Source organism: Canis lupus, chromosome 8 (genome assembly GCF_003254725.2).
Source record: "Canis lupus dingo isolate Sandy chromosome 8, ASM325472v2, whole genome shotgun sequence".
Lineage (NCBI taxonomy): Eukaryota > Metazoa > Chordata > Mammalia > Carnivora > Canidae > Canis > Canis lupus.
Window position 1 is genome coordinate 71,822,284 of NC_064250.1, and position 13,028 is coordinate 71,835,311.

General features: G+C 39.5%; 1 protein-coding gene across 7 annotated transcripts in view; it reads left to right on the top strand.

Annotated features, from left to right (window-relative positions):
• TDRD9 (tudor domain containing 9) overlaps positions 1 to 13,028 on the top strand; it is a 106,186-nt gene that overhangs the window by 40,491 nt on the left and 52,667 nt on the right. For 6 of the 7 annotated variants that reach the window (XM_025442854.3, XM_025442856.3, XM_025442857.3 and 3 more), the window contains 2 exons: positions 3,249 to 3,352; positions 11,345 to 11,427. In XM_025442854.3, the coding sequence (XP_025298639.1) occupies positions 3,249 to 3,352; positions 11,345 to 11,427 (187 nt within the window). The remainder of the gene's footprint in view (positions 1 to 3,248; positions 3,353 to 11,344; positions 11,428 to 13,028) is intronic. The other variant, XM_025442852.3, reaches the window with a different exon arrangement.

Consider the following 13,028-nt stretch of genomic DNA (forward strand, 5'->3'; position numbering starts at 1 on the left):
TTGGGTTTGAACTCACAACCCTGAGATCAAGATTTGCATGTTCTGACTGAGCAGTCAGTCACATCCCTTTGCCCCCTGTGTCTTGTGGCCTGGCTCCCACCGCCTCTGCTCTGATACAGCAATGCCCGACATCACTAGGGACCTCCTTATGTCAAGAGCATCAGCCCTGAACTTACCTTGACCTCTCTGTAACATTCAGGACTGTTGGCCACTTTGATTTTCTTGGAAGTCATCCTTCCTTTGGGGCCGGTGTTGTCCTCCTCCTCCTTCTTTTTTTTTTTAATTTTTTTATTTTATTTTATTTTTTTTGGTGTTGTCCTTCTGTTGCCAACTCTGGCTCTTTTCAACAACTTTTAAAGAGTCCTTTTCATTATTTATTTTCAACTTTTTCTGCTGAAAAATAAACCCACCCTGCCCTTAGAAAAATACATAAAACGTAAGTGTGCATTCTAATGAGACTGTGGAGGGAGCCTCCGTGACCTGCAGCCTAAGTCCGCAGCTCCCCATGTGGGGTTTTGGAACCACGCCCCTCTGCCCTTCAGCAGGGCTTTCAGGTCATCCTTTTTCTTGGTGTGCGGTAATCAATGTAAGGGGGATGGTGAGGATGGTGTGAAGCAGGTGCTCATTGCCTTCTTGCCCCATGTGGGTGCCCAGCTAGCTGCCTTGGCACCATTCGCTTCCCACCACCTGGAGTGCCCATTCTTGCATGCGTCTTGTTCTCCTCCTGGGACTGGCTGGCCTGTGGTATGGTGGCAGAGGTGTGGGCCTCCGGCCTCTCCACATGGGGCAGAAACACTGCAGCTTCTGCCTCCTGTTGACAGAGTCCTGATTGTTAAACACTTCAGTGCAGGAACGAGGGTCCCTGGTTCCACCTGTAGGAATAAAAGTGCTTCTCTCCACATCTCTATCCCTGTTCCCCACTTGGTTTTTGTCAGAGCATTCCGTCTTACTCAGAGAACTGGGAAAATTGTCTGTTGTTGGCCTCTCTCACACATGGAGGTAGACAAGTTCAGCAGTGGATCGATGGGCCTGGAACCTACTCCTTTGTCCTTCCTTTGTTACCTGAAGTCTGCTTGGAGAAAGCTTGGCCATGTTTGGTATCTTAGTTTGTGTTTAAACAATATTCTTTGGGCTTGGCTCCTAGAACTAGGTGAAGTTACTTTTGAATTGATGGCATGTTTTTTCTGCAGTTTGTGTGTAGGAAATAAGTTCTAGATGGTTGTGAATGCCACATTGGAGTTTGTGAAAATTGTACTTTTTTTATATTTCTATTTTATACAATTGTATTACAGTTATTGTTTGGATAAAATATAAAATGATTTCAAGTAAAGGTTGAACAAGAATGGATTTATTAGGCATGCTTCTTCACAATTATTAAGTAAAAGTCAGTTTGTCATATTTACATTAGTAGGATTGTAATAATGAAAATTGATTTATTACTACTTGACTCAATTTACTCTAAAAATTGGAAAAAAGGTTTGTATTTGTGGCTACCTTTAAACTACTACCTTTTTAAAAATATTTTTATTTATTTATTTTTATTTTTTTAATTTATTTATGATAGTCATACACACACAGAGAGAGAGAGAGAGAGGGAGGCAGAGACATAGGCAGAGGGAGAAGCAGGCTCCATACACCGGGAGCCCGACGTGGGATTCGATCCCGGGTCTCCAGGATCGCGCCCTGGGCCAAAGGCAGGCGCTAAACCACTGCGCCACCCAGGGATCCCTACCTTTTTTAAAAAAAAAAAAAAAAAAAAAAAGATTTGATTTATTCATGAGAGAGACAGAGAGAAAGAGAGGCAGAGACACAGGCAGAGGGAGAAGCAGGATCCCTGCAGAGAGTCTGATGCAGGACTTGATCCCTGGATCCCCCGGGATCACAGCCTGGGCCAAGGGCAGGTGCTCAACCACTGAGCCACCCAGGTGCCCTCTACTTGTAGACTTCTGATGTGTCCTTCACAAAGTCAAATACAATGCCTTGTATATATACTTGATAAGTAAAATGATTAAATAAAGCCTTCTTACTCATGGTGCAAGAAAACCCAATGTGGCTATGAAATTTATTTTGTGGAAATTATGCCACAACCATTGTTTGTGCAGGATATGGTAGAGAGAAAAGAGTCTTATGCAGTGGTGGTCTTGGTCCCATGAAGCTATTAGCTCAGAACAGTGATGCCACCTCCATTAAGATGACCTCTAGCATTCTGCAGAGCTACCTGTAGGGCAGTTTTAAGTTAGCCGGGCTCAGTGTGGATTTGTTTTAACACACAGTATGGAAAGAGCCCAGATGTCCATTGACAGATGAATGGATAAAGGTGATATGCTATATGTTCACAATGGAATATTACCCAGCTGTCAAAAAGGATAAATGCTTAGCATTTACAGTGACATGGACAGAATGTTGAGTGAAATAAGTCCATCAAAAAAAGTCCATCAGAGGCAATTATATGATTCTACTCATATGTGGAATATAAGAAATAAAACAGGATCATCGGGGAAGGGAGGGAAAAATAAAATAAGGCAATCAGAGAGGGAGTGAAATCATAAGAGACTCTTAATCATAGGAAACAAACTCTAAGGGTTGCTGGAGGGGAGAGGGATGGAGGGATGGAGTAAATGGGTGATGGGCATGAAGGAGGTCACGTGATGTGATGAGCACTGGGTGTTCTATGCAGCTGATGAGTCACTGAACTCTACTTCTGAAACTAATATACTATATATTAATTGAACTTAAATTAAAAAATGTAAAAAAAAATAAAAGTAGTTTAGTGATCTCCTAAACCTTGGCAGATAGATGACATGGTTATATTCTTACTGTAAGTTGGCAGAGGTACATGGGATATTACCTGTTCTTAGTCCTTATAATTATGATGGTGTTGACATCTCAGGATTTTCCATTTAACAGGGGAGGAATGCTGGCGCTAGGATCAGAAACTCCTCTGGGTTCCATACACATTTGGAGCAACTTACTCTGTCTTCAAACTAGATTTCCAGATACACATTTCACTTCTATGTGTTTGGACTCTGACTCTATTCTTGGTCCAGTGACGGGTCAAGGATGTACTAGTATGTACTGTTTATGTTGAGAGCCTTGAGTAGAGCTTGACACTTAGCACATGCTATTCTCCTGGCTGCAAATGATATTCTTATTTGTCACAGTGATGTATTAAGGGATCACCTTTCCAACCCCAGAATCCCCTTGTAATCTTGTTCTGATATTCCAGCCTTTTCTTTTCCTGTGTTTAGCTTTCTCCTCATGTCCTGGAAGAGCCAGTGATTCCTAAGAACATCTATGAAGTTGCTGTGTCCCTGATCCAGATATTTGATAACTTGGATATGCAAGAGAGTGGGTAAGAGATGCTCTACATGGCAGTGTACTTAAAGTATGATTTTTTAAAATGTGATATTCATTTAGAAACTTTTTAGTATTTTTATAACATTAAGGTATAAGTGTAGATGCTTTTTCCAGTAGTCATTGTATATATTTTAAAATAATGTTAGTACATTGCACGGTTGTTTTTTTTTTATTTTTTTGATTTTTTTTTTTTTACTGGAAATTTCCACTTTTAGGTAGTTCAAACCAAGTACAGTTTTAAGATGGACAGTTTTAGAAGCCAGTAATCACAGCCCAAAGAGGGAATGGTTTCCAGACGTGCCAAGTCCTGTGACTTCTAGTCTGAGGCAAAACTGAAGGGGGGATCAGACTGGGAGGAACTGTGAGAGCCTGTCTTTGCCTGGGTGTCTGTTTGGAAGCTCTGCTTCCAACCTCCAAGTAGGGTTCATTGTCACCCATTCATTCACTTGTTTGTTTAGCTGGGCCATCGGAGTCTGGAACATATTTTCCCTTAGGAACTTTAAGTGGTGGTTAGAGTCTGTAATTTAAAAAATATTATACTGTTTTATGGACCTTCCTGTGCTTGTTTTACTATAGTAGATAAATATAGTTTATCTGTTGGGAACAACAAATACAGAGAATGTATTGTCCACCTCCTCACAGCAACTGGAGCGTGACTGTGGGTAGCATGGGGAGCTGGTCTTACAGGCCTGACACACACACCCATGCCTCTCTCCTTTTACTGTTCCTTGCTAAGTGTAAATATCTGTGAAGTGTAAAGTTATTCATGGCCTTACATTCCTCTGGAACACGACCTGAAAGTGAGTCGGCTATAATCCAGTCTCCTGTCCTGTCCAACTTGCTTGCAGTTGTGTATTATTTTAGCTCCATTTCTGAGCTTCCACCAATTTTTGTTATTTTTATATCATCTTGTGTTTAGATTTACCCAATATATATCATTTTATTTACTCATCATTGTCTCTTGCATCTTAGACGTTCCTTAGATCATTTTCATTCTTCCTAAAGTACATCTTTCAAAAGTTTTTTTAAGAGTCTGTTAGTAAACGTTCTCAGTTTTTATTTTGCTAAAAATGTCTTTATTTCACTCTTGTTCTTGAAATAGTTTTGTTAGGTGTAAAATGTAGGTGGTTTTTCCTCCTGCTTTTTCTAATTTTTTCATTTAAATAACTTTAGTGAGATGTAATTTGCATACATTAAATACACTCATTTTTATTTTTCATTCTGTATTTTGATGATGTTTTCACAGATTCTGGCTTCTCTTACTGCAGTGAGAAGTCACCTTTTGGTCTAGTCCCTCCTTGCAGGAATATTTGCCCTTTGGCTCTGGCTGACTTGCAGTCACACTCTTAGTCTTAGAGGATCTGTGGTTTGACTTTTGTGAGCAGGTGGGGTTTCTCTTCATTGATCTTGCTTGAGGTTCGGCGGGCTCACGGAGTAGGAACATTGGTGTCTCTTATGGCACCTGACAGCCTTTCATCCAGTAGTGTGAGCATTTGCTGATGATCCTACCACATGGTGGTTTAATGTGATTGTTCTTTCTTATTCCCTGAGATTATTCTATAAAGAGGAATTTCCCTTGTATTACCCTGCTTCTTTCTTTTAATATCAGTGACTCATGGATTTTTTTCCTTTTAAATAGACTTATTTTTTTAGAGCAGTTTCAGGTTCACAGCAGTATTGAAAAAATTACAGAGTTTCGAGATATCCTTTCTCCGACACATGCACAGCATCCCCTGTTGCCAACATCTTGCATGGAGTAGTACCTTTGTTTTGATTGACCCATCTTCACCCAGAGTCCATAGTTTACTTTAGGGTTCACCGTTGGTGTTGTATGTTTCATGGATTTTGACAAGTGTATGATCACATGTATCCACCACTGTGATATCCTGCAGAGTGGTTTTTTTACTGCCCTTGCATCCCCTATGCTCTATTCATCCCTCCCTCACCCAGAACACATGCCAACCATGATCTTTCTACTGTCTCCGTAGTTCTGCCCTTATTGGGATGCCACGTAGTTGGGAATCTTACAATATGTAGCCTTTTCAGATTGGCTTCCTTCACTTACTGATAAGTATTTAAGTTTCCTCCATGTCTTTTCGTGGCTTGATGATTCATTTCTTATTAGCGCTGAACAAACAACACCATCGTATGGATTGACCCCAGTTTATTTCTCCATCTACTGAAGGACATCTTGGTTGCTTCTAGGTTTGAGCAATTACGAATAGAGCTATTGTAAATATCTGTGTGCAGATTTCATGTGCATTTATGTTTTCAACTTGGGTAAATATCAATCAAGGAGTGTGATTGCTGGATCATGTGGCATATATATATTTTTAAAAGATTTTATTCATTCGAGAGAGAGAGAGGCAGAGACATGGGCAGAGGGAGAAGCAGGCTCCCTGCAAGGAGCCCGATGCAGGGCTCGATCTCAGGACCCCTGGGATCATGAGCTGAAGGCAGATGCTTAACTGACTGAGCCACCCAGGTACCCCTAGTTTCATTCCTTTTTGAATTGCTTATGTTTAAGTGTGTCTTTTGCATGTAGTAGAGTTGGGATTACTTTGTGAACCATTTGAAAATCTTTTTCTTTTGCTTATTGAGTTGATCTATCAGTATTTATTGATAAGAGATGTGTTTAGTCTCAGATGTGTCATATTTACTATATGGCCTTTTCCTTTTCTTTTTTTTAAATTCTTTCTTGAAGGGTAGCCCGGGTGGCTCAGCGGTTTAGCGCCGCCTTCAGCCCAGGGCGTGATCCTGGAGACCCGGGATCAAGTCCCGCATCCAGCTCCCTGCATGGAGCCTGCTTTTCCTTCTGCCTGTGTCTCTGCCCTGCCCCCCACCCCCGTGTGTGTGTGTGTGTGTGTGTGTGTGTGTGTGTGTGTCTCTCTCTCATGAATGAATGAATGAATAAATAAATAAATAAAAATTCTTTCTTGGAAAAAAAAATAAAATTCTTTCTTGGTAGTTGGGAATGTTTATAGTTATGTTGTTGTGATTATGTATCTTTATATAAGGCCTGTCATCTTTCTCTTTGCATAGGCTTCTGATACTTGTTAGCTTAAGAAAATGGTCATTGACTTCTACCTGTTAGCTTTGTGGCAAACAAGGAACTTCCTATTTGCCTCCCTGTTCACCTTTTTGCCCCCCCCCCCGCCTTTTTTTTTTTTTTTTTCTTCTAGAGAGTGAGTGTGAGCAGGAGGGGAGAGAATCTTAAGCAGGCTCCAAGCCTAGTGTGGAGCCCTATTCATGGCTTGATCTTCGATCCTGAGATCATGATCTGAGCTGAAATCAAGAGTTGGATGCTTAACTGATCCAGCCAGGCACCCCTCCCCCTCATTTTAAAAATGGCTTTATTGAGATATAATTCACGTAACATATAATTCACCCATTTAAACTTTACAATTTAACAATTTTTGGTATATTCACATATATGAGCCACTATCACCACAGTCCATTTTATTTTTTTTTTTAAGATTTTATTCATTAGAGAGACAGCTTTGTGTGCAAGTGGGGGAAGGGGCAGAGAGAGAGAGAATCTGAAACAGACTGCTGAGCATGGAGCCCAGTGGTGGGGCTCGATCTCAGGACTGTGAGATCATGACCTGAGCTGAAATCAAGGGTTGGACGATCAACTCACTGAGCCACCCAGGTGCCCCTCACCACAGTCCATTTTAAAACCTCTTTGTCATCTCAGAAAGGAACCTTGACCCTTTTGTTCTCTTCCCTCAGCCTTCTTGTTCACCCCCAGCTCTAACCAACTAATCAACCTTCCATCTCTGTAGGTTTCCTATTCTTGACTTTCATATGAATGGAATCTGATGTTTGATCAGTGACTTACTGTAAATTTTCACTTACTGTAAGTTTTCACGGCTTATCCATATTGTAGCATATATCAGTACTTTATTCTTTTTTATGGCTGACTGATAATTCCGTTGTATGGATATACCACATTTTGTTGATCCACTTGTGTATATTAGGTTCTCTTTCTCCTTTGGGCTTTTATGAATAATGCTGCTATGAAAGTTCATGTGAAGTACTTGTGTGGATGTATATTTTCATTTTCCTTATGTATAAACCTAGGAGTGGAATTGCAGGGTCGTACAATAAACTGTTTAACATTTGAGAAACTGTCAGACTGGTTTCCAGAGCATCTGTTATCATTTTATATTCACACTATAGCCCTATTTCTCCACATCCCTGCCAGTACTGGTTGATGTCTGAACTTTGTTTCCAGCATTCCTGGTGGGTATGAAGTGGTATTACACTGTGGTTTTGATTTACATTTCCCTAATGACAAATGATGTTGAATATCTTTTTATAAGCTTATCGGCCATTTGTATATATCCTCTTTAAAGATGTATGCATTTATATTTAGAGACATAAGTCCTTTGTCCATGTTAAATTGGATTACATTTTTATTATTGAATTGTAAGAGTTCTTTATGTATTCCATGTATAAGCCCTTTACCAGATACATGGTTTGCAAATATTTTTTCACATTCTGCAGGTTATCTTTTTATTTTCTTGCTAGTATCTTTTGAAGCACAAAATTTTTAATTTTGGTAAAGTCTGATTTGTCTAATTTTTCTTTTGTTGCTCATGCTTTTGGTGACATAGCTAAGAATCCACTGCCAAGTTCAGGCTTATGAAGATTTACCTCTGTTTTCTTCTAAGAGTTTTATAGTTTTGGCTCTTTCATTTAGGTCCTAAGTATTTGAGTTAATTTCTATGTATATGTGAGGTCAGAGTCTGGCTTCCTTCTTTTTTTAAAATATATTTTATTCATTTATTCATGAGAGACACAGAGAGAAAGGCAGAAACACAGGCAGAGGGAGAAGCAGGCTCCACGCAGGGCTCCCGACATGGGACTCGATCCCGGAACTCCAGGATCACACCCTAGGCCGAAGGCGGGCACTAAACTGATGAGCCATCCAGAGATCTTCTCTGGCTTCCTTCTTTAGCATGTGTGCTATTTCACTTGTCCCATCGTTGGTTAAAAGACTCTTCTTTCCCCATGATATAGCATTGGCACCCTTTTCTGTACCACATGAACTTGATTACCATTGCTTTGAAATAATTTTGAAATTAGAAGTATGGGTGTTCCTAACTTTATTCCTATTCAGGATCATTTTGGCTATTCTGAGTCCCTTATAATTCTGTATGATTTTTAGAATCAGCTTGTCAATTTCTCCAGAGAAGCCAGGACTCTGAAAGGTATTGTGTTGAGTCTTGAGATCAGTTTTGGGGGAGTATTACCATCTTAACTATTACCATATTAAGTGTTCCAACATGGAACGTTTTTCTCTTTCTTTAGATTTTTAAAAATCATTTTAAACAATGTTTAGTAATTTTCAAAGTGTAGGTTTTGCACTTACCTTGTTAAACTTATTCCTGTGTTTTATTCTTTTTGACGCTAGAATGAAATTATTTCTTAAATTTTGTTTTTGGATAATTCATTGCAAGTGTAGGAAATGACAATTGATTTCTGTATACTGATGTTTTATCCTGCAACCTTGCTGAAGTCATTTATTCTAGTAGTATTTCTTAGAGTTTTCTGTATACAAGGTCATGTAGTTTATGAACAGAGATAATGTTATTTCTTCTTTTCCAGTCTGGATGTCTTATATTTCTTTCTCTTGCCTGATTGCCCTAGAACCTCCAAAGTAGTGCTCACCAGAAGCAGAGGGGCAGACATTCTTGTCTTGTTCCTGATCTTAGAGGGACGACAGCCCGTTTTTCACCCTTAAGTATGATGTTTGCTGTGGACTCTTTGTAGATAACCTTTGTCAGGCTGAGGGAGTTCACTTCTATTTCTAGTTTGTTGAATTTTATTTATTTTATTTTTTTTTAAGATTTATTTATTTATTCAGAGAGAGTGAGAGAGAGGCAGAGACACAGGCAGAGGGAGAAGCAGGCTCCATGCAGGAAGCCTGACATGGGACTCGATTCCAGATCTCCAGGATCACACCCTGGGCTGCAGGCGGCACTAAACCGCTGCGCCACCGGGGCTGCCCTAGTTTGTTGAATTTTAAATTTTATTTTATTTTATTTTATTTTTTGAATTTTAAATTTTAAATTTTATTATTTTATTTTATGTTATTTTTAAAAAAATATTTTATTTACTCATTCATGAGAGCCACAGAGAGAGGGGCAGAGACACAGGCAGAGGGAGAAGCAGGCTCCTTGCAGGGAGCAGGATTACACCGGGGGCCGAAGGCGGCACCAAACCACTGAGCCACCTGGGCTGCCCTATTATTTTTTTAAACTTTTAATGAAAGAGTATTAGATTTTGTTAAATGCTTTTACTGTGTCTGAGATAATGATGTAATTTTTGTTTTTCTTCTGTTGATATAATGTATTATATTAATTATTAAATCAACTCTGCATCCCTTGGATAAATCCCACTTGGTCATGGTATATCATTATTTCATTATGTTGCTGGATTTGGTTTGCTAGTATTATATTGAGCCTTTTGCATTCATACTTATCAGAGATCTTGGTCTGTGGTTTTCTTGTGATGTCTATGTCTGATTTTGGTGTCAGAGTAATACTGCCCTCATGAAATAAGTTGGGAAATGTTTTATTTTTTTGGAAGTTTGTGAAGAATTGGTATTAGTTCTTTGAATGTAGAATTCAGTTGTGAAGTCACTGGGGTCTGGGCTTTCTTTATGAGTAGTTTTGAAATTATCAGTCCAATCTCTTCCTTTGTTGTAGGTCTATCCAGATGTCTTTTTTCCTTGGGTCAGTTTCAGTAGTTTGTGTCTTTTTAGCAATCTGTCCCATTTCATGTCAGTGTCTACTTTGTGGACATGCAGTTGTCTGCTATATACCTCCTTGTTTCTTTAAAAGTCAGTAGTAATGTACTCTTTCATTTCTTAATTTTTTTTTCTATCTAGTATTTTGAATCTTCTCTTTTTCCTCTTGGTCTAAGTAGGTAAAGATTTGTCCATTTCATTCATTTTTTTTTTTTTCTAAAGACCGGGTTTGGGGTTTAATTTTTCTCTGTTTTACTTTCTCTGTTTTATTACTTCTCACTCTAGTCTTTATTATTTCTTGGAGGAGTGAAGAAACAACGATCCAGGCTGTGCTTGGGAACAGTAAGTGCAGAGGAAAAGGGATGTGGGGTGAGCTACTAAGTACAACACAGTGGCTTTGGGCCTCTTGTCTGTTCCTGCCAGCCATCTTCCTGCTAAAGTGGAGGCACCTGATTTACTTGCCTGTGTCTTGTCTGTCTCTCGGGCTAGAGCATGAGCTACAAACAGCAGGGACTGCATCTGTCTTGTTGCTGCCAAGAGCTTACAGGGTGCAGAGAATCAAAGTTCTGATTTTATGCAAAGGAATTATTTTGGCGGGAGTGGAAAGGCAAGCTGATGGTTTAAGTTGTAGTTAGTTTTGAAGTGTTCTATTTTGAGAATCTGGATTACAATAGCTGAATTTCAAGGGGAAGTTTGGCAGATAATCAGTTTTTAATAGGTGAAAACTGGGAGTTGAGGGGCTTGGGGCCCCCTATCAATTGTGGGGCCATTCCCTGGGGCCTCTGTGTTTTCTTATGTACAAGACAGAACATTATACTGGATGGTCTGTAAGAGATTTTTGTGATCAGAAGCCTGCACTGTGAAATAAGTCAATCGGAGAAGGACAAACATTATATGGTCTCATTCATTTGGGAAATATAAATATAGTGAAGGGGAATAAAGGGGAAAGGAGAGAAAATGAGTGAAAATATCAATGAGAGAGACAGAACATGAGAGACACCAAACTCTGGGAAACGAACAAGGGGTGGTAGAAAGGGAGGTGGGCGGGGGCGTTGGGGTGACTGGGTGACAGGTACTGAGGGGGCACTTGATGTGATGAGCACTGGGTGTTATGCTATATGTTAGCAAATTGAACTCCAATAAAAAAAAAAAAGAAAAAAAAAAAAAAAGAAACCACTGTTAAAGTTCTGGAACAGCAGTGGCTATGTTTGCCCAGATTAACGTTTGTAGGCTTCCCATCTGTAACAGGAGCAAGACCTGGTCGGGTGCCCAGTTTGTGTTGGAGCGGAGCAGCGTGTTGGTGTTTTTGCCAGGTGAGCATCATACGTGTGACCTGGAATTCTAATGTCGGTTGGAGGCTGCATTTGTGTCCAGCCTGTATTGTGAAAACTCATTCACTGTGAGTGTTTAGTCTTTTTAGACCCTGAGAACATGAACAGTGTGATTTTCAGTTTGATCTCTTACTATAACCTTTGTATTGTTAATGCAATTGATCACGAAGAGTTTAATTTTTTAAAAAATATTTTATTTATTTATTCATGAGAGACACAGAGAGAGAGAGGCAGAGGGAGAAGCAGACTCCATGCAGGGAGCCCGACGTGGGACTCCATCCCGGGTCTCCAGAATCATGCCCTGGGCTGAAGGCAGAGCTAAACCACTGAACCACCCAGGCTCCCCAAGTTTAATTTTTTGAAGGGAGTCTTACCACCTTCAAAATTTTCAATTAAATAATTGGTTTTGTTAAAAAAATGATAATTGGTTTTGTTAAATTTGCTATTTAAAGTATATGGTTATATACGTGAGGTAATGGCCATCAGTGTACATTCAAAGCTCACTTAATGACAGTGTTGTTACTGTGACACCACAGGAGTCCTCGGGAGAGTCTTTGTGTCTGTTTCTTAATATCTGGGAAAACTGGCTCTTCAGATACCTGTAAAGATTAATTTATGTTAAGTTATACTTTTTCAAAGTGATTTTTTTTTTTTAATTAAGTGGTATAGTTTGGTGAAATGTGTCAGTATGTCACATATTTTTTTTTGTTGTCAGAAGGTAGAGATCATATGAATATATGTGCTGGTAGATTTAGAGAATAAAAAGCCTGAGTAAAAGTAACTTACATAATTTTGGGGTACAACATTTGAATTTACAACTTTGATTTGGACTCAGGAAACAACCATTAGCTGACAGTGGGGTGGAGTTGTATTTACCCCAATAAATATTTGTCAAAGACTGCTGCGTGCATAATAGCATACTAAGGAAAAGTTTGACCAGAGCGAGCTACAGTGCTCCTAGCTTAAAAAGTGAGGTAAATACCTTTTAACTGTGATGATTATGAGGTAAATACCTTTTAACTGCTTAGCATTGTCTGTAGAAAATATTTACAAATGATATTTTTCAGTTTACTTTGTTGTCTTTCTGTTCTGTGTTTATGTGAATGCAGGTTTGACAAATGTTTATTTCATTATGATCTTTTGGGAACAGTTCTGTACTAGTTTTGTAGGGCTGCTGTGATAAAAGGCTACAAACTGTAAGTCTTCAAACTACAAACGTATTCTTTCACTGTTTTGGAGACTAGAAGTTCAAAAACAAGGTATTGGCCGGCTCTGCTCTCTCTGGGAGTCTGTGTAGAGTCCTCCCTTGCCTCTGGCAACTTCTGATAGTCACCTTCCATCCATCCTTGGCGTCCCTCCTGTCTCTGCCTTCCTTGTTAACACGTGGCACACACTCGGTGTTGCTGTCGCTCTCCTTTCCCCTGTAGGGGACACCAGTCCTTTTGAAGTAAGGGCCTGCTTACTCCATTATGATCTCACCTTAGTTCATTATGTCTGCCATGATGCTGCTTGCAAATAAAGTCACGTCCTCTGGAACTGGGGCTAGGACTTTTTTTTTTTTTTTTTTTAAGATTTTATTTATT